The 26,166-nt window shown below is 39.7% G+C and overlaps 2 protein-coding genes across 4 annotated transcripts; one reads left to right on the plus strand and one right to left on the minus strand.

Moving 5' to 3' along the window:
- Positions 1-1,535: 1,535 nt before the first annotated feature.
- Positions 1,536-17,501, minus strand: LOC119736989 (aminopeptidase O-like). Of its 2 annotated transcripts, none has more exons than XM_038211033.1 (11): positions 17,380-17,501; positions 15,396-16,093; positions 14,831-14,997; positions 14,149-14,281; positions 13,005-13,190; positions 12,259-12,445; positions 11,666-11,887; positions 10,461-10,609; positions 8,805-8,928; positions 7,657-7,983; positions 1,536-6,644 (listed from the first exon to the last, which is right to left on the minus strand). In XM_038211033.1, exons 2-11 carry the CDS (start codon positions 16,010-16,012, stop codon positions 6,495-6,497), a joined length of 2,262 nt encoding a protein of 753 aa, XP_038066961.1. In that variant the 5' UTR covers positions 16,013-16,093; positions 17,380-17,501; the 3' UTR covers positions 1,536-6,494. The 2 variants fall into 2 exon arrangements, with proteins under 2 accessions (XP_038066961.1, XP_038066962.1); XM_038211034.1 differs by having other exon boundaries at positions 6,495-6,644; positions 15,396-16,063; positions 17,380-17,436.
- LOC119736990 (hydroxysteroid dehydrogenase-like protein 2) lies at positions 17,431-26,166 on the plus strand. Of its 2 annotated transcripts, none has more exons than XM_038211035.1 (8): positions 17,431-17,559; positions 18,649-18,812; positions 19,579-19,792; positions 20,700-20,803; positions 22,143-22,244; positions 22,887-23,090; positions 23,683-23,892; positions 24,271-26,160. In XM_038211035.1, the coding sequence occupies exons 1-8, from the start codon at positions 17,546-17,548 to the stop codon at positions 24,516-24,518; spliced, it is 1,260 nt and encodes a 419-aa protein (XP_038066963.1). In that variant the 5' UTR covers positions 17,431-17,545; the 3' UTR covers positions 24,519-26,160. The 2 variants fall into 2 exon arrangements, with proteins under 2 accessions (XP_038066963.1, XP_038066964.1); XM_038211036.1 differs by lacking the exon at positions 17,431-17,559 and adding an exon at positions 18,274-18,365 and having other exon boundaries at positions 24,271-26,166.

Genomic DNA, 26,166 nt, shown 5'->3' on the forward strand with positions numbered 1-26,166 from the left:
AAAACACCCACCAAATTAACTTTGCAAAGGGTTTACCTTGTAAATAGAATCAAAATTTGCATGTTTTGATAATTCCCCACAAAATGTATTTCTAAGGTTATACTCTTGCAAAGTTGATCAAAATATGCATATTTTGAAAATACCCCACAAATTAACTTCGCAAGGGGTAAACCTTGTAAATATAATCAAAATTTGCATGTTTTGATAATTCCCCAAAAATTAACTTTGTAAATATAACCAATATTTGCATGTTTTGATAATTCTCCACAAATTAACTTCGCAAGAGGTTAACCTTGTAAATATAACCAATATTTGCATGTTTTGATAATTCCCCAAAAATTAACTTTGCAAGGGGTTAACCTAAGAAATATAATCAAAATTTGCATGTTTTGATAATTTCCAACAAATTAACTTTGCAATGAGTTAGCCTTGGAAATATAATCAAAATGAGCATGTTTTGATAATTCCCAAAAAATTAACCTCGCAAGGGGTTTACCTTGTAAATATAACCAAAATTTGCATGTTTTGATAATTCCCCAAAAAATTAACCTCGCAAGGGGTTTACCTTGTAAATATAACCAAAATTTGCATGTTTTGATAATTCCCCACAAAATATATTTCTAAGGTTATTCCTTTGCAAAGTTAATCAAAATATGCATATTTGAAAATACCCCACAAATTAACTTCGCAAGGGTTTAACCTTGTAAATATAACCAATATTTACATACACATGGTATTTTGAAAATACCCCACAAATTAACTTCGCAAGGGGTTAGCCTTGGAAATATAATCAAATTTTGCATGTTTTGATAATTCCCCACAAAATGTATTTCTAAGGTTATACTCTTGCAAAGTTAATCAAAATTTGCATATTTTGAAAACACCCACCAAATTAACTTCGCAAGGGGTTAACCTCATAAATATAATCAAAATTTGCATATTTTGAAAACACCCACCAAATTAACTTCGCAAAGGGTTAACCTTATAAAAATAATCAAAATTTGCATATTTGAAAACACCCACCAAATTAACTTTGCAAAGGGTTTACCTTGTAAATAGAATCAAAATTTGCATGTTTTGATAATTCCCCACAAAATGTATTTCTAATGTTATATTCTTGCAAAGTTGATCAAAATATGCATATTTTGATAATTTCCAACAAATTAACTTTGCAATGAGTTAGCCTTGGAAATATAATCAAAATGAGCATGTTTTGATAATTCCCCACGAATTAACTTTGCAAGGGGTTAACCTTGGAAATATAATCAAAATGAGCACGTTTTGATAATTCCCCACAAATTAACTTTGCAAGGGGTTAACCTTGTAAGTATAATCAAAATTTGCATGTTTTGATAATCCCCGAAAATTAACTTTGCAAGGGGTTAACCTTGGAAATATAATCAAAATGTGTATGTTTTCATTTTAATTATATTCAATTTTCCCGACAAAAGAACAGTTTGCAAGAGGTTAACCTTATATGGTTCAACAAAATGACGGAAATTCGGACAACACTGAACGAGACAATGAAACCTTTCTTAGTTATATGACTGTTTTAATAAGTCTCGTGTGGACAACATAAACATTAAAAAAAAAATGCAACGCAACTGCATTTACTAAGCCTTTGATAGTATTTACAAGTGTTGAAAGTGCACAATCATTTTACGACTAAATACTGTGACTACGATTCCAAATCAACCTACGGATAATAACATCACACGTTTTTTTATTCGCATACTGGTTATACATATTACTGGCTAATGTACAATGGATGCATTCATCTTTCTCGTCATTCATTCGTTTAATTTTGATGCCTTTGGCAAATTGAATACTTTAAATTATTATATTATTACAAAAGAGCTTTTTTTATGTAAACTATATACAATGGTTTAAAAAATAAACACTGAGAGTTTCTTAAAAAGCAAAGTATTTGTCCTGTACGTTGTTGGATGCTAAACTAGCATAGAAAAATACTTTAACACATGCAGTAGATTCAAAAACTTATTTGGAACTAGGTGAACGCGCATCTACTACAATAACTAGCATGTGAGAACTGCTTATATTACTACTTTTTGGCATAAGTTAAACTAGTAATAAGTTGGATTAAAATGCAAACTAGTCAAGAACGTTTTGCACTGTTCATCTCATAGATGCAAGATTTTAAATTAATGCTTGTTGGGATCGGCATTTTTTCCTAATATCCCACAAAATTCCTCTACTTGTGATATTTAACATTTGATTTGGTTCTCCTAACAAATTTTCAATTTGTATCTCTTAAACAGAGAAGCAACCTTTTTGTTAATTTTTTAAAAACATCAATTTTTTGAGATAAAACTCTAAAACAGCAAGGAGAAAGCAACTTAAAAAAAAGTCAGTGTATGAATTATATTTTAACAGCTCAACAAGAAATTCTCAACATAAAAGATCAACGTTAGTTAAAGTTGTACACTGGTCTATTATTAGTCTTTTCGTGATATGTTCAGGCAGACACAAAAGGAGGGTGCTACACTCCAAATAGCGCCCTCTTTTTGTGTCCACAGTGAAGCAAACTGAATTGTAATGCTAAGGTCAAAGTTCAACATGTAAAATATGCTATGACTTTTAAAAAAAAATCATGCATGTCACATTAACGGGTGCTGATGTACCTTTTATTCTGTGCTTCTTTTCCGATTACAGAAATGAAAAACCACAAGTATTTTCAACGTCACTGTAACACAGAAAGACATCTAACATGGGGTAGGTCCATTGCAAAATGTAGGAGGCATTTTGAAACATGCCCTGGCCCTTAAAAGACATCAGAATATCAGCTAAGTAATGAAGGTGCGGGTCATTCATGACAAATCGCTGGCACAAATATTTCAATTTCTTTGTTTGTTTAAAAAAAGTGCATATCTAGGTGTAAGACCCACAGACGTTTCATGCAGGATCGATTCGGTCAACCAACTCTGAAATGTGGTTTCAGTTATTTAGCATAGACTTAAGCATGTTTACTTGCTCTGAACAAAGAAAAATATTAATTCAACATCACCAACACAACAAGGTCTAAACTGCAAAACACTAAGCACAAGGTAACATTCCAACTAAAAAAAAAGTATCTTTGAAAACTTTTTCCAAACACCACGAGACACACCATTTCAAATTAAACTGACCATTTTACTGTTTTACTGCGAGTGCAACGTATCTTCATTAATAAATACTTTTGAAACAATCAATATTTATGAATTTGCTTCCAAAATTTGCTTGGCAATTTTGGTTGCGATGTGAAAACTAAAACAAAAAACACCTTATTTTGTCTTATTCGAGCGCAGCTTATACAATTCAAGATCATCAGAGTTTTATGTACAGTTTTCCGGGCAATGAATATTTACATATTTACAAAGGAAGACGGTTAAATGATTGATTATTTTGTCTCACAAACTGGAGATTATTCAGGCAAATATCCATGTTTGTCGGACTCATTCAAGACTGAAAAATGAACAGGCAGCTTGTTTTTTACCGGGGGAGGGTTCACCAATTATTAGAAATAATAGTCCTTTAGTTCACCTTCGGTGTGAACTACCCAGAAATTGCTACTCTAAAGGTAGAAAGTCGAGGGACAAAGTTTCCAAATGTGTATAATTTAGGACTACACTGACATTCTTGTGACCATTATTATCTAAATATAACGTGGATAAAAAGCAACCTGTACAGTGTATTTTAAGTTTGTGTAGGAGAGATATACTAATAGTTAGATTTTACATTTTGGTAGAAATAAAAACTGTTACATAGTGCCTCCATCGATACACATCATTCAAAGATCATACATGTATATTTCAGTTATTTACACATTAAGAATCAAGCTACTTTTATTTAAAAAAAAAAATTAAAAAAGAACGGAAAAAGAAGGAGTTCTAGGAAATTCACAAATGAATTGATTTTGCAGCTAAACCCTAAAGTCCCTAATAATGGTTCGATTAGCCTCACTGGAGTTAAGAAACACAACACATTAATCTGCTTCAGAGATGCTGATCAATGAATATTCTTGCTATTAAAATTTTACAATTTTCCACCTAAAATAATAATGCATACTCGTTTATGATCGCTAAACACGCAGTTGAAATAATAACAAAAATTGGGCTCTTTCTCGAACCCTGAATCTAAAAAGGAATAAATAAAGAAAAATAAATGTTTACATCAAAGTCTAAAATATCAATTAAAAAGTATTTTAAAAACTCTATGAAGTTGTCAACTACGGTAAAATTTATTGTTTATCTTAGCTGCTTTGTATTTTTGAAACATTGTCTTTTTCTTTTTGAAATAATTGCTGATATCCGTCCTCTAAATATTTGTTTCAAAATCGTCCGTCCTTTAATAGTGGAGAGACAGTCTCATTTAAAAAATAAATTCTTATAAATATTGAAAGCCTTTCATTAAAAAATAACTTCTTTTACGCTAGCTGGCAACTGTTTTCCTAAAATTAGAACACCTGAAATGGAACGCTTCCCTTTCTTGCAATCTTTTGTAACCTAATCATATTTGGATTAACCTCATCAATAATTATCTTCAAGCCATGCAAATAATTACTAAAAGCAAACTGAATCTTTCCAGTATTTTTTTTCAGTTACTGACAGTCGACTTCAAGTAAATTTTGAGAATATGAAAAATCAAAATTTGTATTTGAGTTTGTTAAAATTTCCTGTTTCATTTTTAAAATTTCAAATAGACATTCAGCTTTTCCTATTAAAAAAAAAATTAAAAAATAACCCTTTAGCAATTGTAATAATTTGTATTACATTGTATTTACTCCTCCGTGAATCAAAACCATAGAGTGTTGGGGCGGGCTGGGGCGGTATGAGGAGTAACAGGCGGGGCAGTTTGGGGCGGCTCAAGAGCTATGGGGTTAAGAGCGCATTCATTTAAAAAGAAAATTGTACCAAATAGAAACCAACTGTTTCACCGTGCTGAAGCAATGATCAAATCAGTCCAACAGCAAACAAAGCTTTCAGCACAAATAATTTTTGTCAATTTTAAAAAAATAAAAGATATGTGGAGGCTGAGATGTGTTTTCAGACAGATTTCACAAATTACTGAGTTTTTAAAACTTAAAAAAAAATAAAGCAGATACTGAACAAACGATCAACTATTTATTTCAAGTTAAAAGCAGAGAATGTACAACGAATCTATTGAAGATCATGCTTACTAGCTGGCAACATGTAGAGCGATTTTCTCCCAACTTGTCATTTGCTTGATCAATTGTTTTGGGACTTAGCAAAACAACGCCGTGAACCGGTTTAAGCAACATACATCAAGTGATTTTTGACTGGTCCCAACTGCACAGAACCGCTAAGCTGAATGCATCACATTTCAAGTTGTCCGGTTATGCAAATTTCAGGGAACCGGCCAGAAGCTGCAACACAATGTATGGCGCTTTTGGCCGGTTACCTTATTCTTTGCTTAATAGCAACATAGTGGTCAGCAACTTTGATTTAACTGCTCGAAAAACCAGCCGTGTTTTTATCCATTAGCTTCTGCAGTTGACAGTACCGTTCAATGTCATTTTGGAGTAGACAATCAACTCATACTTTATTTGGCTATTTGTGCAAATAAAAAAATAGTTTAAAACTTATTTCAACTGAGATGTACTTCCAGGTCTTACAAGTGCATATTTCTGTACTGTGTTTACTACTACTTTCGCTCGTAACCACCTAAACTATATATTTGCGCTACAGACCTCTAATTTCATTGAAACTGTATACAAATAATGAATGTTTATAAGTGCAACGGCAAGAATAATTTCATGAGGTGACAGATGGAATGTTCCATTCCACTCTGCTTCTTGTCATGGAATGGAACATTCCATCTGTCACCGAATAAAATTAATCTTTCCATTGCACGAATGTGAAAACATTTATTACTTTTTTTGTACAACGCCTGAATAAATCCTCGTCATCTGATTGGTAATAGTGTGACCATGCAATTAAACTTCGACTTACTGGGGACTGGAACTTCTATTTTTGTGGTGCGGCCCCACCGTGGGTTGGGAGGAACCAATCAGATGACGGGGATTTTTTTTCAGACATTGTATAAAAGATTATGTTTGACTGATGAGTGACCAACATTCAACTCTGTTTAACACGCATGTGCACAGTGTGTGTTCATATCTTAAGTGTCTTAGTCATGGTAGTCAGCTACTGTGCATTTTTTTTTTCAAAATAAAATTGTGAAAGAAATAAGCAATCAGCCAGCGCCATGTGATGGGTGGCGGGTCGGAGTGACCTTCAAAATGGCAACAGAACAGCGCCCTCTATTAGTGAACAAAATACAGTCAAAATAGATACTTGTCACTTGCCATCACCAGCGCTTTTGAATGGGCAACGGAAATGCGGGATCTCCAAATGGCAACGGACTGGTAATGGATAAACAAACAGCGAAATTGATGCTTGTGACGAGCCTTAATTTTCGAACAGCGCCCTCTACTTGTAAAGAAAACACGGTCGAAGTGATATTTGTAAGGAGTCTTACGTTTCGCCAAAGAGCATCTTCTGCACCTTGAGCAGGCATCCCGGATCCATCTCGCTCTCCACGGCCTGCAGGCAAGCCTCGGCTACAAGTCTCTGGACGGGGTCCCGCGTTGCAATCAGCTCACCGTACAGGTACACGCCCATCGACTGTCAACGGGAAAAAACCAATGTGGGTTGATAAGTGTAATAATACTGGAGTCTTATATAGCGAACGTATCTACCGACAACTAGGTGCTCAAGGCGCTAGTAACCACTAGACTATAAGAAACAGGAGGACACACCCATGGATAAACAGCAAAGCAACAAACTACGGGTCAGGTTGTAATCACAGGACATACCGATAGTCCGTCAACAGAATTGTCATTTGTGTAATCAACAAAATAACTGAAATAGAATCAATAGAAAATCAAGAGAAAAATATGATTCATATCAGTCTCCGTAACAAGATTAATTTATTTTAAGGCACACAAAAAAGTATTTGGAAAAGTAATATAAGCGCATTGTATGGAAATTAAAAAACAAGAAAATATTATTCAAGGCGCAAAACAGAGTTGAGAAATAATATTAGAAACAACGCACGTTGCACATTGTAGATTTTCTTTTGCAGTTGTGTCTAAGATGATTGAAAGCATTGTCTCTTTGCAGTGGAGATGTGCGGTTTGGTGTGTAGGGTTAGTGATTTATTATCAAAAGGCCAGGATTGAAGAAAAAAAATTATTCCTGAACATTTGTTGTGTCCTTGGGCAAGTTACTTTATCCCCACTTGCTTCTTTCTACCAAGAAGCACAAATATATGCACCGGGATCAGCTAGGGAGTAACCTGGGATGGATTGGCATCCCAAACAGGGAAATAGAAATATCAACGTTTGTATCATGACAACAAAGTAAGGGAAAACTAATAGCATGATGAACCATAATGGTTGATTTTATTACCTTTTACCAGCAGAAGACATGAAAATTATTTTCACAGGCAAATTGCTGAATGTGCAATGCATTTACATGCACTACAACAGTGAAAGGCATGTATATTTCTTTTTCTTCAAATTTTTTAAATCTGTATACGTGTACCTCAGGGCCCTTAGGGAGAACAGTGCACTGAACACTGATGGGGCTCCTCAGGTAAAATTACAATGAATCGCTAAATCAATTAACTATCCACCTGTTCTTCTAGCAGAAATATCCTGATATCCCCGTAGCCATCCATGAAGCGATTCCTGATGACCATCTCACACCAGCGGTGTCGGACATCGGCGTTCTGCTTGACCAGTCCGTAGGTCTCCTTGAGTTGCTGCATGGTCTTAGCGGTCAGTCGGTGACCGCTCTCGATGAGTATCTCCAGCAGGAGGACCAGCTGGTCGGGGCTGAGCTTGGCCCAGCTCTTGTTGGTGGGGTCCGTCAGTTTGGCCAAGAGCGCCCCCGTGTGTTTACGCTTCTGTGGCTTGCCGCCGTGCCGGTTGGCCTTGTCTAAAGCCAGCCACCTATTGCACTGGCGATAGAGGGTACAAAAACATAATGGTCAGGGATCATTTTAACTGATCTCCTTAGAATATTTCCGCTTAGAATAGAAATTTGCCCAGAACAACATTTGCTTAGCGAAAAACTGGTCACCAACTATGTACGTTACACACTCACTACGCACTCCTTGTGACTGATTCTCCGACTATTTTTTTGCTCAGAATGTCCAAATCTGCTAAGCTATTTGGTTTCTGCTTAGCATCTCCATAAAACTGGATCCAGGTGAAACTTAACTTTGCCTTTTTTTTTCAAGATCAGAGGAAAAGTTAGGGCTTGTAAGACTAGGTGCAAGAATGATGGTAAAGAAAAGAAGATTCTCAAATGATCTATGACCCACCTCTGATGCAACTGCTCAGCATATGTAATCAAACGACGCATTTGACCAACCACATATTTTAAAACTTTGAATTCAGGCATGAAACTGGGAATTTAGAAAAAACGAGGAAACTCCAAACCACACAAGACTTTGTACAGTATTTTTCAATTTGTAATGGCATTCATGAGAAGTAAAAAACGAGGAAATCTGCGGAACCGAGGAAAAGTTGCATGCCTGTGGATTAGGCCATTTTTTCCCGTATAATTTGTTTAACAGTTTAAATTCAGATAATTCTCATCCTGGTAGTCCTTTTTTTTTCTTGACTGAATAAGCATTCATTATTTAGATAGTGGCTTGTATGAAATGTCACAGTAAAAACAACAATAAATTAGTGAAACCATGGTTGATTGCAGAGCACATTGCTACATCAAGACAAATTTCCAGGACTTTTGCAGCTTTTGCTTTTGTTTGCTTACCTCCGACTCCACCTGTTTTACCAGGCTGTTATCCCAACTGAAAGTCTCGGCTCTCAAAGCTGATGGCATACCGGCACAGTCCAACCACTCGGAACTCACTACCTCTGGGCTTAAACCATTATCCCTACACATCACGGAAAAATAAATTAATTGATGCCATGCATAAATTGGAAACAAATTTGGTCACAAGTCCAGTCACAAGTCCAGTCACAAGTCCAGCCACAAATCCAGCCACAAATCCAGTCCCAAGTCCAGTCCCAAGTCCAGTCGCAAGTCCAGTCGCAAGTCCAGTCGCAAGTCCAGTCGCAAGTCCAGTCGCAAGTCCAGCCACAAGTCCAGTCACAAGTCCAGTCACAAGTCCAGTCACAAGTCCAGTCACAAGTCAAGTCACAAGTCCAGTCACAAATCCAGTCACAAATCCAGTCACAAATCCAGTCACAAGTTCAGTCACAAATCAAGTCACAATTCCAGTCACAAATCCAGTCACAAATCCAGCCACAAATCCATCACAAGTCCAGTCACAAGTCCATCACAAGTCCAGTCACAAGTCCAGTCACAAGTCCAGTCACAAGTCCAGTCACATGTCCAGTCACAAGTCCAGTCACATGTCCAGTCACAAGTCCAGTCACATGGCCAGTCATAAGTCCAGTCACAAATCCAGTAATAAATCCAGTCACAAATCCAGTCACAAATCCAGTCACAAATCCATCACAAGTCCAGTCACAAGTCCATCACAAATCCATCACAAGTCCAGTCACAAATCCATCACAAGTCCAGTCACAAGTCCAGCCACAAGTCCAGTCACAAGTCCAGTCACAAGTCCAGTCACAAGTCCAGTCACAAGTCCAGTCACAAGTCCAGTCACAAGTCCAGTCACAAGTCCAGTCACAAGTCCTGTCACAAGTCCAGTCACAAGTCCAGTCACAAGTCCAGTCACAAGTCCAGTCACAAGTCCAGTCACAAGTCCAGCCACAAGTCCTGTCACAAGTCCAGTCACAAGTCCAGTCACAAGTCCAGTCACAAGTCCAGTCACAAGTCCAGTCACAAGTCCAGTCACAAGTCCAGTCACAAGTCCAGTCACAAGTCCTGTCACAAGTCCAGTCACAAGTCCAGTCACAAGTCCAGTCACAAGTCCAGTCACAAGTCCAGTCACAAGTCCAGTCACAAGTCCTGTCACAAGTCCAGTCACAAGTCCAGTCACAAGTCCGTTCACAAGTCCATTCACAAGTCCATTCACAAGTCCAGTCACAAGTCCAGCCACAAGTCCAGTCACAAGTCCAGTCACAAGTCCAGTCACAAGTCCAGTCACAAGTCCTGTCACAAGTCCAGTCACAAGTCCAGTCACAAGTCCAGTCACAAGTCCAGTCACAAGTCCAGCCACAAGTCCAGCCACAAGTCCAGCCACAAGTCCAGCCACAAGTCCAGCCACAAGTCCAGTCACAAGTCCAGCCACAAGTCCAGTCACAAGTCCAGCCACAAGTCCAGCCACAAGTCCAGTCACAAGTCCAGTCACATGTCCACTGCACTGTAACTCAGTTTGATAAACCAATTAAGATGCAGTGATTGTGACGTCATGAATTATAACTATAATTTGCTGTCGTGACAGGCTAAAAAGCAATGAAACCATGATGACTGTCAATAACATTACGGACTCACTGGAGTTGTGGAAACGTCTCAAACAGCATATTGATGAACTGTTGCGTTAGCACTAGCTGACCTCGGAACTTGTTGACGTATGATCTGATGAATCGCAGTAACTGTGACGAGCCAACTTTGAGTGAAAGATGCTGAAGAAAGAAGTACCCCTATGATCGAAGAGAGAAATATGAAACAGTATTAGACCAAGCAGTGATCAAGTTTCAGCATTACAACCAGCCAACAGTGGTGTAGTTGAATCGTTTGGTTGGCTGGTTAGTTGCCTGGTGTGGTTGACTGGTTAGTGGCCTAGTGTGGTTGACCGGTTAGTTGCCTGGTGTGGTTGATTGGTTAGTTGACTGGTGTGGTTGACTGGTTAGTTGACTGATGTGGTTGACTGGCTTGTTGACTGGTATGGTTGACTGGTTAGTTGAATGGTGTGGTTGACTGGTTAGTTGACAGGTGTGGTTGACTGGTTAGTTGACTGGTGTGGTTGACTGGTTAGTTGAATGGTGTGATTGACTGGTTAGTTGACTTGTGTGGTTGACTGGTTAGTTGACTGGCATGGTTGACTGGTTTGGTTGATCGGTTATTAGTGAACCCCTGTTGTTGATTGGCTTGTTGACTGGTGTGGTTCACTGGTTAGTAAAATGGTTTTACTGACTTGCCAGTTGATTGGTGTGGTTGATTTGCTTGCCAACTTGTGTTGTTGATTGTTGACTAATTAGTTGAAAAAAATTAAGTGTTAAGTTAGGTAAAATAACCGACTGGGTTGCTGTTTGGTGTGGATGACTGATTAGTTGACTAGTGTTGATAAACGGTGTGTTGATTAAATATCGGTGGTTGACTGGATTAATTAAATGCTGTAACCGACTAGTTGTGTGATGCCATTGATTGGCATGTTAACCAGTGTTTACTGAAGAAGTTGACTGGTTAGTGGACAGGTACGCGAAGTGGTACTGCTGACAGTTTGCTGTCTCTGTGGCTGACCAGGTCGTTGACTGGTGTTCTTAATTGGTTAAAGAACTTCCAAAAATCTAATCTAATCTAATCTAATAATTGACTAGTGTTGTTAACTTGTTTCTTAATTGGTGTGGTTGATTTCTTTGTTAACTTGTTTCTTAATTGGTGTGGTTGATTTTTTTTAGTTTACTAGTTAGTTGACTAGTTAGTTGATTTGTGTGGTGTAGTATGGTGTAACTGATCTTCAAAGAAAATCCTCTTACCTTCAGGTAATGCACCTGTTGGAACCATTTGTCCTGATTCAATCCATTCTTGACGTAGGCCGGTTTATTGCTCCCCGCTCCAGCATGATTCAGTGCGTTGTCGCCAGCCATGGGTCTCATGATCTGCAAGTCGGCCGACGTGTTCCTCAACTCCTGCTGGAGGACCTTGAAGCGGATCAGTGCCTTCAGGTTGGACCAGTCCTTAAACTGTTTCTCTGAGAGCTGTAAATAAAACAATCAACAAAAGAAAGAAAAAACATAATGCTCCAAAATCCTACAAAACTTTCTGATAGATTTTGAAGGATCTGGGAAGGATGAGTTGAGATGGACTTGTGAGGACTTATGATGACCTGACTATAACACTGATAGTGGCTGTGCCCTACCTTTCTCTCTCTATCCTACAAAACCCTAAGAAATTCAAATAAAATCCACCAAAACCATTTGGTGTATTTTGAAGGATATCGGATGGAAGACTTGAGATACACTTGCGACGGACCTGACTTCAACACTAACAGTGATTGGACTTTCTACCTCAATCCTGCAAAATCTTACAAAATCCTATGGAATCCTACCAATTCAGATCTGGGACTCACCTTCTCTGCTAAGCCGTGTATGGGATCCTCCAGGAAGGTTGCAAATCCCTCGCTAAGCCACTCTTCCGTCCAGTCTTCTGCTCCAATCAGCAGACCAAACCAGGCGTGGGTGATCTCGTGGGCAAGTCGGGGACAGAAGCTACGGTCGCCGGGCAGTAAGGTTTGCGATACAAATACAAGGCTGGGACTGGTCACGGTAGAAAACAAAAACAAAACAAAAAATTACAGAAACAGGCCAAATTCCAAAATGATCTTATGAAAGTTTGTCGCCCTAGTACCCTTTTCCAAGAATATACTTGTACAAAAAAAAACAATTATAAACATTAACTTTTGAACAACTTAAAGAAATGAGGCAGATTCCAACACAGCTAGTTTTTGAGTTTGTACAGGTCCTAAAAAAAAAAAAAAAAAAAAAATTGCAAGTCAAAAAAATCAACAGGAAAATGTCTTTATTTACCAGGATGTCAAACTTGCATGTGGGTCATTCTGTAAAATTAGGGTCTGAAGTCTGACATTGTTCCTGTCCCTGTTACCTTGGTATTTTGTTATTTGCCATTCAAGTATCATCAAGAATGACTTCAAACAAATTTTTGTGTGTTGAGTCGTTAGCTTGCTATTCATAATCGCTCTTGGAGGACGACTGCATTAAGGAGTGCATCAGAATTATGAAATCATAGATGTCAAGATGTAACAGGAAAAAAAAATGGACCCTAAATTTATAGAATGACCCATAAAACAGGATTTACCTTGCAAGGCCGAGGCTGGCAAAGCACTTGGGCATGACCAGGACGTCCAGTCGACGGAAGGGATGTGCACCCAAGACCTCATGGCTGGCGGCTAGGTATCTGGGGAGGAGTTGTGCAAACTCCGCCTCCACGAAATGAAGGATGGAGGCAGGGGCGAAAAGACGTGCTGGCAGTGTGGATGGAGAGCTGCGATAGAACGAAAAAAAATGAAGCTGCAATTATCGCGTTATCAGAGTTGGAGTGGAGGGGGTCGGTATCGTGTTGAGGAGGCATAGGCTGAGGTGGTATGGTCACGTGGAGAGAAAGGATGAAGCCAGCTGGGTCAAGAGGTGTACCAAAATAGTCGTGGGTGGGCCAACACCCGTTGGCCGACCGCGCAAGACGTGGCAGAGCTCTGTGACAGATGACATGCGACTGCTTGGAGTCAATGCGAGGGATGCGACGGACAGGGCCAAGTGGAGGAGAGCCATAGGGAGAAAGCAGGCCAACCCAGAACAGACTGGACAACGGCCTTAAAACCGATGATGGAATGAAAACCATCAAAGTTGCCCTCTTTTAACGATCACAGACAGTCAAAATTTTGATCTATTTCCTATCAACTTATACACAGGAAACCACCGACGGGACGTCAGCCAGAGGGGACGGTTTGCAGTCACTGCTGCTAGAAAGGATTCGGACAAGCCACTTGAGCCAGACTAGCCGAGTGTTCTAGTGCTAACTGCTAAGACGTCTGCACTAGTAAGCAGGAGGTTGTGGGTTCAAGTCCCACCTGAGTATGCTTGTAAAAATTTTCCTCACAAGATCTTTGGCAGCACAACACTCTGTTCATCTAAGTTACAATTGGCCTCTTTCAAGAACTGTTCCAACGTCAATGGTAGCCTCTCATTCAGGGAACAATTAAGAAATTGCTGCAAAGCATCTTGCTCAAGGACACAACAATGGCAGTGTTAGAACCCGAAGATTCTTTCATTGAAATATTTTGTTTTCCATTTCTTACCTGTCTCCCTGCTCCAACCTCAATGGTAGCCTCTCATTCAGGGAACAATTAAGAAATTGCTGCAAAGCATCTTGCTCATGGACACAAACATGGCAGTGTTAAGAACCTGATGATTCTTTTATTGATTTATTTTTTTCCAGTTCTTACCTATCTCCCGTGTTGGTTGGAGGCTGGCCTTGCAATGGGGGAATGTTGACTGATTTCCACTGACCAATGGCTAACGCTAAGACAGAACAGGGCATGGGCATTGAGGTGCTTTGATATCGATGCGACACAAAACCTGCCAAGAATAAAAAGAGGTACAGTCATTCATAAATACACATTCATAAATACCCTAAGACAGTTAACCCATTCCTATTGCAGGCATGCAACTGTAAATTTACCAAAAAAGAGGAAATTCCTTAATTCTGAAGACTTTGTACAGTGATTTTCAATTTTGAATGGGAGAACTAAGAAAAAAAAAGAGGAAATCAGCTGATCTGAGGAAAAGTTGCATGCCTGCTATTGGTTGAGAGCCCATCACATGGACAGTCTTAAACGGATGATAAAGACATGGCTGGCTGGTCTTAAACACTTTTTCAGTGTCCATGAAATTTGGACTGCTATGAAATCCGGTGCCTTTTATTGTTTTATTGGTTTAACGTTCACAATCCTCACGTAGGCATGCGCAACACTACACCCAAATAACTTGCTAGTAGCACAGTCTATGGGGAGTAACTGTAGTAGCTGATTTTCCACAAGGATCCGAGCTTGAATAACTGCCTTAGCCAAGTAACTTGCACAGATTGATTTAAACATATCTGCATGAACACAATCAAGCGGTTTCTACCATTTTGCTCAGGCGTTGTGATTGCTTCGTCATCCCCACTCATCAGGACGACAAACTCCTTCGGCGTTCTGATCTTAGCCTGCCACGTAGCTAAGGCTCCGGGGGGCTCCTGACACGGGAACAGGGAACGGTTGTTGATCCAGGCACCTGGTGTGAAGACACACTCGCTGCAGATAAATAAAACAAGTGAAGGGTTTTGAAGATGAATAACAATAAATGAAGAGTTTGCTTCCAAAACGTGATAGATGCCATTTTGTTGCCTTTTAGAATCCCTGGGAGAAATAGGGAACCTGTAGTGTTGGGCCATAAATTTATTTAAACAATAAGCCAACAGCAATCTGCACAAATGTTATGTTCAATGTACATGACTGAAGGTTTGTCTGAAACCTCATCAGACAATGTAGAGATTCTTCTCGTCTGTATCATCTTGAAAATAGTAAATCAAACACATATCAAGCACCCAGTCAGCAGAGACAAAGAAATGGATGAACGAACATACTTTTTACCATTTACTCAAGATGAAATACTTCAGAGATTTTGTTTGATAAGCAAATTTCTGCCTTACTTGCCGGCCTGGTCGTATACCCACATCAGAGATCTCCCTTTGGACTTGGTGCTGTATTTGATTAGAACAGCCGCAGGGAAATCTTCCGGACTTCTCACTCCGTCCTTCCAGACTTTGAGGCACCACGGTTCCACGCTGAACTGCAGGGCCTGGCCGACTCGACTCGACGAACCCTCCTCCTGAAAGTCTCCGTTCTCGGGACTGACCCTCGAGGAATTCTGAGTTGATTCCAATTTGCTTCCGGAGGTGGAGGGCAGACGTCTGTCCTTACGGGGGACACCCTGTGACGAAGACGAGGAGTCCTTCCTTGGAGATTTGCTGGTGATGATCTCGTGGGCTGACTCCACCGTGATGTCACAGCTGTCCAGGATCAGCACAAAGTTGCCCTTGGAGTCCGTGGAGTAGGTGCCTTTGCTGTCCCGACGGCCGTTGCGTCGACCGGGGTTACTGCCCCCGTCTCTCCTGTCTTGTGGCTGCTCCAGGAAGAGCGTGACGCTGCCAGAGAAGGTGTGCATGTCGAAGTGGACTGCTAGGTCCAGGATGTACCGACGGACCCGGATGACGTCGCTGTTTGCCATGAGTGGAAGGTCCTTGTTGGGATCCATGGCTCTGCTCATGGTCTTGATGAGTTGGTCCAACCACGATTTGCAGCTTTGTTGATGAGCTGTCTAAATCACAGACAAGTCATCGCAATCAATCTACAAATTGAAAAGGTTTTTTTTTTATGAGGAAAAAATATGGCTCATTTAAAAGAATCAAAATCCTCGGGGAAAAATGTGTTAATAATTGAACACCAATGATTAAATAATATATTTATCCCCACCCGACACTTACATCTTTTGCATCTGTTCAACACGTTCAAATTGCAAGCAAAATATACTTCATCTTAACCATGCACCAAACGACATTTTTGGTTGAAATGGCCAAAATCTAGTTTAACAAGACAAGGCCATTCCTGTACAAAAAAAAAAGTGCCTGCAAAAATAGTTTTCTTTAAAAGAAAAGGCTCATAAAATGAGTACAATTTTAATCATCAAACATACAGTTAGTGTGGAACTTTCACCAGGCATGTCAGGGTTATGGGTCAGGGTTAGTTCAAGTTATGTGCTTTGGTGAATTGCTCTGCAATAGGAAATCCTTCAAGGTTTCATGGATTTTGAAAGAATAAATGTTTCAACACATTGGAAAAAAACTTTCATTTTGTAAAATAAGGTCAACACTGGTCTGTATTAGGAATTATCAAGGTCTCCACATTTTCCGTTTCGACCTTGTTGTCTTGTCAATAAAAACACATAGTGACTGCATACGTTTACCTGTAAATAATTTCTTTTTTTAAAGGACGTTCCGGTGCCCCTTTTAGTTTTTGCAAAACAAGGTAATAAATCTGAATCTAGGTCAAATAAGCATTATAAATTATAAGATTGTCTGTCTGCAAGCACACAGTCGATGTTGCAAACGTTCCGTGTTTATAGTAAGACATAAAATTATATGTGGGAAGCTTAAGTGTACCATTTTGAGTACCCGAGTTGCTACATAAATTTTTTTTTTATTTCAACATAAATTAGGCCCTAAGCCTTTTTTTTTTACATTTGTGTTTATTAAATTTCTAACTAATCGCTTTTGTTATCTGATGTAACATAACACAAAGCAAATTGTATGTGCAATAACAAGGTATGTATACACAGTATTTACTGAAAATGAAATTGTCAAAATATAAGTTTTACATTACACTTTACAGTTTACACCGAGAAATTGGCCCAATTTTATACATTTTGAATTTTACAATTCAAATTGAAACAAAAATCCAAACAACAACAGTGTTTATTCTCGCCAGATTTAAACTCTTCCCAAGGTCTATAGCGCCTGCAAATCCCTCAAAAGCCCAGAACAAGTCCTTTAGAACCCCGGGGGAAGATCAAAATCAAACAAAAATGGGAAAATCTGGAAAATCTATTCAAATAAATTTGTCAACAATCAAACGAACCAGGGCCTGCGGTCGCGTCACATCAGATTTTTGGGGGACAGTTCGGGCGTTAGCTGGTTACCGTTATTTGCCTCGTAAATTAATTAGCGGTCATTGTAGGAAAGCCGTGTGCGGAGTACCAGGGAAACGCCAGGGTACAGTGACCTTTGACACAAAAGTCGAAATCATGCTCAACACAGGGTGAGTACATTTTCGACAATATCGCGATTTTAAAGGTTAAAAGACCAATAGTGGCATTTGATGTACTATGGGTTATGATGATCATACACTAATGATGACGTTTGGCATTTTTTTATTTTCGGAATAACACGTTTGGGGTGTCTAAATGTTATTTTTTTTTAACACGTAATCGAGCTTCGTTAACGCTGTGTAAACTGAATTCACCCTCATTTCCGACATCGACTCAAGGGAAAATGAGGGCGCCCTTTCTTTGCGCCAGTCCTATTTGATTATTTTTCCTTTAAATGCATGAATTTGATGAAAACACATAAATGGGAAATCATATATATTTTAAGGGTGCCGCTTTGATTTGTTGAAGGTTCATATATTTCTGTGCAAGCAACTTTTCAAGTCCCTTTTTTTATTTTAATTTACCAAATAATTTTTTTTAAAGATTTTTAGGAAAACTAACAACTGTTAACTTGACTTTTTTTTTCCATATCAACTGTTGGCAATATGGTTGCTTTTCCTAAAAAAATATCTATAGGCCTAGGTCGATATTATGAATAAACTTTTATATCCTTCTGAAGTTTTGTAGGTAGGCCTATTAAATGTGTGCACTGTAGTCTGTAGCCCCTTTAACCAAATAAACTTTAGACCTTTGTTGATCGTAATCTTGAATGATAATGTACAGTGTTCAATTAAGCTTGCATAGCGCTGATGCAGTGATTTAGCACTATTCAAATATTGTACTGAATCAGACTTCAGATCATTTGGTTTGGTGAAGAGTACAAAAGACTGCCCCATAAAATGCAGAAAAATTCTGGGTATGTATCATGAAAATTAAAAACTACTAAAAATAAACTAGTGCATTTGTATGGTATGAACATAGTGCTCAACATAGTGCTTTAATGATATGCACTTTGTTGCTTTAAACACGGCTTGTTAATGGTGCAATTGTTCAAACCAAATTATCCATAAGAGCCTGGTTTGGGAGTGGGTTGTTGGTGGTATAGTCAGCCCCTTTGTAAAAACGAAGACATAATGGGATAACAAAGAATGAACGACTTTTAGTTCAAAAGATCTGTGTTTGTTTTTTGCCTTCTCCAGGAAACTCGCTGGGCGTACCCTGTTCATCACCGGTGCCAGCCGAGGCATCGGTAAAGCCATAGCGCTCAAGGCCGCTCGCGATGGTGCCAACATCGTCATAGCTGCCAAGACGGCAACGGCTCATCCGAAGCTACCCGGAACCATCTACACTGCCGCTAAAGAGGGTAGGTGGCCCTGGTTCGATTCCCACAAGTGTCTTCAATTTGATGCCTTCCAGAAAATCTTTACCATGGAAAAAGAAAGAGGGTTATGAACAGATACATCTTATAAAAAAATGAAAAAGTCTCCATGAAGCAAGTTTGGGAGCCGTCCTTTCCTTGTCTTTAACATCACATGTTCTAGGTTTGAACCAGGGACCTTTGGAGCACTACACGAGTGCTCCACCAACAGAGCTATCTAGGCGTATATTGAAAAGATGTTTCGATGCCTTCGTTCATGGGACTTGATAAACCTGAATCTGCCATGTGGCCAGGGATGACTCCCAAATCAAAGTTGTGATTTCAGCAGCATCAGCAATGCCGCAAAAACCCAGGAAATGGAATCGGGATTAGGCCAAAAAAAAATATATAGTTCTGCTTCCGATTTCCCTACCTACCCTATTCTGACAGCCCCTAATTATTTTGGAAAAATGAGAAAAAAACACCCAAAACCATCACTTTTTACCTTTCACCCTTAATTACGCGCAGACGTCTCCATATGATCGTACACAAACAAAAGTTGCAGAAAAAAAATTCTGTACCTACCTACCCTATTTTCAAATGCCATGTAATCGGAAGCAGAACTAATTTTTTGTTGGCCTTATTCAAGAAGGATGCACAGTTTTATTACAAGCCATCAAGTAAACCACAAATTGAAACTGTAGCCCATTTCCCCTTGATGGGTTATTTGATGATCGCATAATAAGCAATTTATTTAATTTTTTGTTGGCAGTGGAGGATGCCGGTGGTAAGTGCCTTCCCTGCATCGTTGACATTCAACAAGAAGATCAGGTCAAGTCGGCCGTAGAGGAGGCCGTTAAAACCTTCGGTGGAATCGACATCCTCATCAATAACGCTAGCGCCATCTCACTGACAGGAACGCTTCAGACGCCCATGAAGAAATATGACTTGATGAACAACATCAACACAAGAGGGACATACATGGTGTAAGTTATTTAGTTAGCAGGTGTGGTCATCAGAAGCCGCTAAGCACCAGAAAGGTTTTAGATTAGGCCAAAAAAAAAAAATAATTGGTCTCCTGTAAGACCGAAGTTCCGGAATTGATGGGGCGACGCGTGTTTTTTTTTTTTGGTGGCTTTTTTTTTTTTTTCAAGCTTGAATTGTACAGACAAGGTGGGTACTATTTTGCTTTTTTGTGTCCTCATTATACATTGGTGTCCTCCATAATTTGCCTCGGTGCCCTTTATCATTTGCCTTGGTGCAATTTCCCCATTCCTTGGTGCTCCTTGGTACAAAAATTTGAGGAGGTGCGGCAGTAGAGGGCGCTGTTGTAGCTTCCTTGTTAATTTGAAGGGAAAAAAAAGGCTGACGTGCATGATTTAAAATCGACGCGCGCGCTGACCAGAGACCGAGTAATTTTTTGTTTTGGCCTTATATTTATTTTTTTTTAATTGTGGATGATGCAGAAACTTTTTTTTGCCAATGGCAGATGGAAGATTGTCTCTTTTTCAAAACGTCATCCAATTTCGTGCAATTTTTTTTTCAAGACGGCAGATCCTGTTTTTCTCAAAAGTGCCTTCACTTTTCTAAGACTAGCTTTTTAACCTCAAAATGGCTACTCATTCATGAAACAAATATTAAGACACAAGATATTTCTGCTGGTCAAAAAATATCAGAAAATACGGCAGATTTCGCCGTTAAAAGTGTGAAACTTAAGGAAAAAAATTAAAATAAAAACATGATGTGACAAGAAAAACAGGATTACGGCGGGGAAGAGAAACTGTTTTTTTTTTATTTGGCCCAAGTATCAAGGAAAAAAGTGAAATAAAATTAAATCAATGGTTATTGAGTTATTCGCAGATAAAATTGCTTTTTTTTTTTTTTTTTTTACAGATCAAGAACATGTATACCTTACCTCAAGGAGGGCAAGAACCCCCACATCCTGAACCTGAGTCCCCCACTGTCCATGCAACCTAAATGGTTTGGCGGTCATGTCGGTGAGTAAACCATCATCGGAAACTACATTTTTTACACGAGAAATCATTTTACCAAAAAGCTCATAGACCAGCTGGAAGCAATTCAAAATAGGGCTGCTAGATTTGTCACGGGACTACGGACGTAAAAGTAGTGTCACAGCAATGGAAAAGGACTTAAACTGGGAAGATCTACAACAGAGAAGAAAAGTATGGTGTCTCACAAACTTCCAACATGCGGTCGCGGCTCCTGGTCAAAAGGAACTTCAGACACACATCAAACTTCCAACAGCTGCATACCCATCACTACCAATAAAAACCGTTATAAATTTGCCTTCATCCCCTGCACGATCGTCGATTGGAACGCTTTACCAGACACCATTGCTACAATCCAGAGAAGCAGGACACAACTACCTAAGCCAGCAAAACAAATGACTCATCACTCTCTGTGCATTTTCACTACTTGCAACTAACCCTGTCCGGTTGGCCACTATATTTAGGGTTGTTGGGCAGTATTGCAACAGGACAAGAATCACATTTTCCCACATGGAACAATTTCACGTAGATGCTCAGCTAAAAATACTACTTAGCCAAGTTGTGTGTTGAGCATGGAAGCTGCTTATGAGAACCAGTTACAATGGGTTCCCTATTGAAGTAAAACACGGGTAGCGGGGTATCCGTAATAGAAACACAACCCCAAAATTCAAATCCTGGAAATTGTCTAAAGGGCTTTATAGCTTTACGCTGTACCTGCAACTTTCGCGAGTGTCTCCTGTCGCGCGTTAAAACACACATAAACTTAAAATTTGCTTTGGTTTTCCATGTAGCCTGGTTTTCATTTTGAGAATTCCCCACAAATGGCATTCAAACACTTTTCTTTTTCGTTGTCTGAGGAGTTACCAAGTAATTTGTGAAGTTGGTTACGGGTACCCAATCCCATAATCTGGAACCGGTTCCTGACATCATGGGTGAGGGACTCAGGTACCCGGCTCCGATGCAAACCCCTAGACACGCTGGTGACAAGTTTTTTACTAGTGTCTGTACACCTGGGATATTAACCCTATCCTTCCCAAATCCATCCTCCATTTTGGGGATTTTAGTAGGCAAGCCATGAGTACCAAGTCCATCAAAATCCACCTGTAGTAGTGGTGGTCTTGTGGTGGATTTCCGTGGATTTGGTCCTAAAGCATTATGTGAAGCAGGGTCAGTGATGGATTTTGGCGGACTTGGTCCAGTACTTATCAAAAGGCACTCGGGAGTTAGGGTTGATGAATGTAGCCCAAAAAAACCTGCAAATTAGAGTGTCAAAAACATTTGAATGGTTTCTTTGTCTTGATTTCTTTCTCTCTCTTTTTTTTTACAGCCTATTCCATAGCTAAGTATGGCATGTCTATGTGTGTGCTGGGAATGGCTGAAGAGTTTAAACCTGACGGAATAGCGGTCAATGCACTCTGGCCCAAAACAGGTAGGAAATCACAACTGTACAAAAAGTCAAATAATACATGAAAAATTGTCATTTATGAAAAATTGTCATTTATACTTAACGTGAATTTTGATTTCTTTTACCGTTACAGGGGGACAAACATAAATTAATCGTGGGTTCGATTCCTGGTCTCGACACTTGTGTCCTTAAGCAAGACACTTAACCATTATTGCTTCGTCCTTCAGATGGGACGTAAAGCCTTAGGCCCTGTGTGAAATGCATGTAAAAGAGCCCAGTAACACTTAGAGAAGGGGTTTGCCCCGGTGTTTCTGGCAGTGCGTTTATCTTCAACCATACGAAGGCAGCACTTGTAAGGATCGAATGAAGGAAGGAATAAGTTCATTAGTGGACTTCTCAAAATAACAGGTTGTGTCTCAAATATGGTTGTATTACAAACCAAGAATATAACAAGCAAATTTGACAAGGTGGCAGGACCTTGGTTGATTCTTTATTTGGTCCATACAATTTCTTTTTTCAATAAATTGAAATTTTTATAAATTTACAAATGGGACAAAAAAGTTACTTTCATGGTATTGCTTGTCAAGAGTCCAAGCAACAAAAGATGTCACATTATTTTGAATTTTTGGACTTCTTTTTTCATTTCCTTATGCCATTGCTCATCAGCTATCTGGACGGCAGCCATGAGCATGCTGGGAGGCGGCAGCGAGGAGATGAGGAAACAGTGCCGAACCTCCGAGATCCTGGCTGATGCGGCCTACGTCATGCTGACCAAAGACAGCAAGTCCTTCACGGGGAACTTCACCATCGACGAAGACGTCTTGAAGGACGTGGGTGTGACCGACTTGGATCAGTATGCCTGCGAGCCTGGTAAGGGAACCAGGCAATGGATTGCATTGAATGCTAATGGTCTGTGCAGGAAATATAGAGGGCACCAGTTAATTTAAGCAGTAGAGCTTGCAACAGGCAATTTGATCTAGTAGTCGGAGAAATCAGAGTTTTCAAAATCCAGTTATCCTGATTTTGTTTTTCAAGCTGAGTAACTGTTGTCCGGTTATTTCACCAGAAGTTCCCATTCAGCCCCCAGTCAAGGCAACAGAAAGTGCCCAGTGATATGCCACATGGGCCTCCACCAATTAAGGTTCAATATTTAAAACAAAATCCGCCTTTTTGGCTGTCAAATATAGCCCAGCTCCTTTCATGAAGGCGGAGAAAATCAATAACTCACATTCCAGAAACTGCCTAAGTGTTTGCCGTCCAATAAGAACTGGTCATCCAATCAGAGGACATGCTGTTCTCACTTTTCCTGGAAGGTGTCAATCAAATTGTCCAATGAGAGCTCCTTAAAATCAGCCTGTGCCGGTGAGCTTCGTTTCATGCATGCTGAGTATTGGCCAAGTTGCATTTGTTGATCAACAACAGACGTTTTTATCGCCAATCTCATTTTTTTTCCTCCTTAAAGGCCACGAACTCCTACCAGATTTCTTCCTCCCCGATGAGGACCCCAAGGACCTCAAGCAGCAGATGGAGCAGGCCGGCATCAAGCCAGCCTTCTCAGGTTCGGCACCACCAGCCCAGAGCCAAGTAGCCAAGGTGTTTGAGAGCATTCAGGGTCTATTGGGGGAGACGTACGTGGCCGGCACACAGGCCGTCTATCAGTTTGAATTGAAGGGTAGGTGTACATTTGGTCTTTGCTGATTAAGGGTCCTCATTGTACAAAGACATTGTTTGTACTTTTGTCATAATCCATCTTTGGCTGTACAGCATAATCACACATGTACACTCACACAAAACAAACGGCCAAAAATGATCACGGCTTAGTGACAACTACAGACATATAATTTTGAGATTAGATTCTTCCTTACGTTGTCGTTAACATTTTGATAATTACAGGTTACGTTACGCTGAAATTACATAGCTACAATGAAGGGTAAATGAAAAACTAACACAAAAAATTGTTTTCAGTTTGGTACAACAAATAGGAATGCATAGCACATTTTCTTATTGTATGGAAATCATGACTCTTCTACAAAATGTTCATTATTCTCAGGTGACGAAGCTGGGCAGTGGTTCTTGGATCTCAAGAACGGAGCCGGCAGCGCGGGAAGCGGCGCGCCACCCGAGGGGGCCGCCGACGTGACCATGAAGATGGACTCGGCCGACTTTGTCAAGATGTTCCAGGGAGAAATCAAGCCCACAGCCGCGTTCATGTCGGGCAAGCTGAAGATGGAAGGCGATCTGATGAAAGCCATGAAGCTGGAGACGTTGATGAAGAAGATGCCGCAGTCCAAGTTGTAGGAGGAACGGGACCAGATCTCTAAGAGCGACACGGGACAATTTCTCTACAAGACTGATTATACAGGGCCTTGGTACGATATTGAAGATGCCGGGCCTAAGACTGGGTTTTGTGCCCGTGTTTTGTTCTTCACGGGCGCCAATTTCATGGCGCTGATTACTTGGCATAGAAATTATGCTTACATTAAGCACTGATTCATGGCATGTGCCCACACTTGTGCACATGGAGGTTTCTATTATTACGTCGCTGATTTAACCAGCTCACGCCAGGATTATTTTGACAAGAACGGAACGTGGCGCGGGATATATTTTCACTGGACTTCAAGCCAGGCGGGTTGAAGCCAGCACCCTCCGACAGCTCACTCATATTTCCGGCCTCGCTCGCTGCGAGCGGGTCGCTGACTCGCTCCCTGCGTGTTTATGTCATCTGTTCCGAATACCGCAAAACTTGTGCGTGTATTCACGGCCTCCAGCTTGAACTGGTTAAGCAACTTTTTCCCCCCGAGGTAAGCGTGCCTTTTGCTGTGCTCACTGCTTACGGTCTCCATGAAATAGACGGAGGCTCTGTTAGTAAGTACAATGTAGAAAATCTCGTGCTTAGCAGCGCCATGAAATTGGGCCCAGGTTGTAGTCAAACACTAAGCTTGTACAAATATTGGAATCAGGGAAAAATTGTGCATCATGATGAACGAAAAAAAATAGTCATTCGAGTTTTGTTTTTGTTCCGTTGAGATCAACATCATTCTTGCAATACCGACCAAAAAAATTATAAATGGAATTAAACGATTTAAGATTAAAACATTGAATCTGAAGCAAGTAATAAGCCCATGGCAAACACAAGAGACAATAAAGTTAATATGTCGGAAATTATATGTAATGTTTTCATGAACAATTTTATTGTCAAAAATCTCATATGGTTTTGACAAAATGGATAGTCAATTCCTGTCAATACAAACTTAGCCGGACCTAGTCAAAATGTTGGTTATATCTAAACTTTGCATTAAGAGGAGCATCAGTCCCATTCATTGTGCACACTAATGCACAGTCGGGGACCACCGTTTGTTGTTCACTATAACCAGAACTTGTATTTACAGAGTTTGTATTAACGAGAGTGACGGTTTATGTGGCAACTGATTATATATATCCTACCATCAACTTTACAATATAAGTTGTCAATTTACAAAAAAAGTCTGTGTACTTCAGAAACATTGTCTTGTTCCAAGCCGGAATTTTTGTTGTTGTATGTGTGGCACAAGAAAGGCATTTGTAACGGCAAACAGATGAAATGACTTCTCAATCTGTTATCACATGCTCCTATAAAAGCGCATGTGTAAACGAACCATGACGTCAATTTGTCTCAGGGCCGTTTTTGCAAGTTGCGTATGTTAGGAGCTTCGTGATTCACATAATTTACACAAAATGGTTTTCATTAAAAATAACACGATCTCTAAAGTTTGACCTCATCAAACTTTGTAGCATTCTTCTTTTGTAGCAATTTTTGTAGTGTGTAAATTTTTATTTGAATTAAAAAAAAAAATTCAACGTATTCTGCACCTAAAAGCCGAATGTTAACACAAAACATTTCAATGCAAAAAATGTGGAAGACCAATAAAATAAAAGTTTTCCTGAAATATTTAGGGAATAAAACGTC

The sequence above is a fragment of the Patiria miniata genome, unplaced genomic scaffold (assembly GCF_015706575.1).
Source record: "Patiria miniata isolate m_02_andy unplaced genomic scaffold, ASM1570657v1 HiC_scaffold_3, whole genome shotgun sequence".
NCBI lineage: Eukaryota > Metazoa > Echinodermata > Asteroidea > Valvatida > Asterinidae > Patiria > Patiria miniata.

Coding starts and splice junctions, on each gene's coding strand:
- LOC119736989 (XM_038211033.1), bottom strand. CDS start 16,012: ATGAGCAGAGCCATGGATCCCAACAAGGACCTTCCACTCATGGCAAAC. Junction 11,888..12,258: donor TACACGGCTTAGCAGAGAAG/GTGAGTCCCAGA, acceptor TTTTATTTACAG/CTCTCAGAGAAACAGTTTAA. Junction 8,929..10,460: donor GAGACGTTTCCACAACTCCA/GTGAGTCCGTAA, acceptor CGTGATGTGTAG/GGATAATGGTTTAAGCCCAG.
- LOC119736990 (XM_038211036.1), top strand. Junction 18,813..19,578: donor CTACACTGCCGCTAAAGAGG/GTAGGTGGCCCT, acceptor TTTTGTTGGCAG/TGGAGGATGCCGGTGGTAAG. Junction 23,893..24,270: donor CTATCAGTTTGAATTGAAGG/GTAGGTGTACAT, acceptor CATTATTCTCAG/GTGACGAAGCTGGGCAGTGG.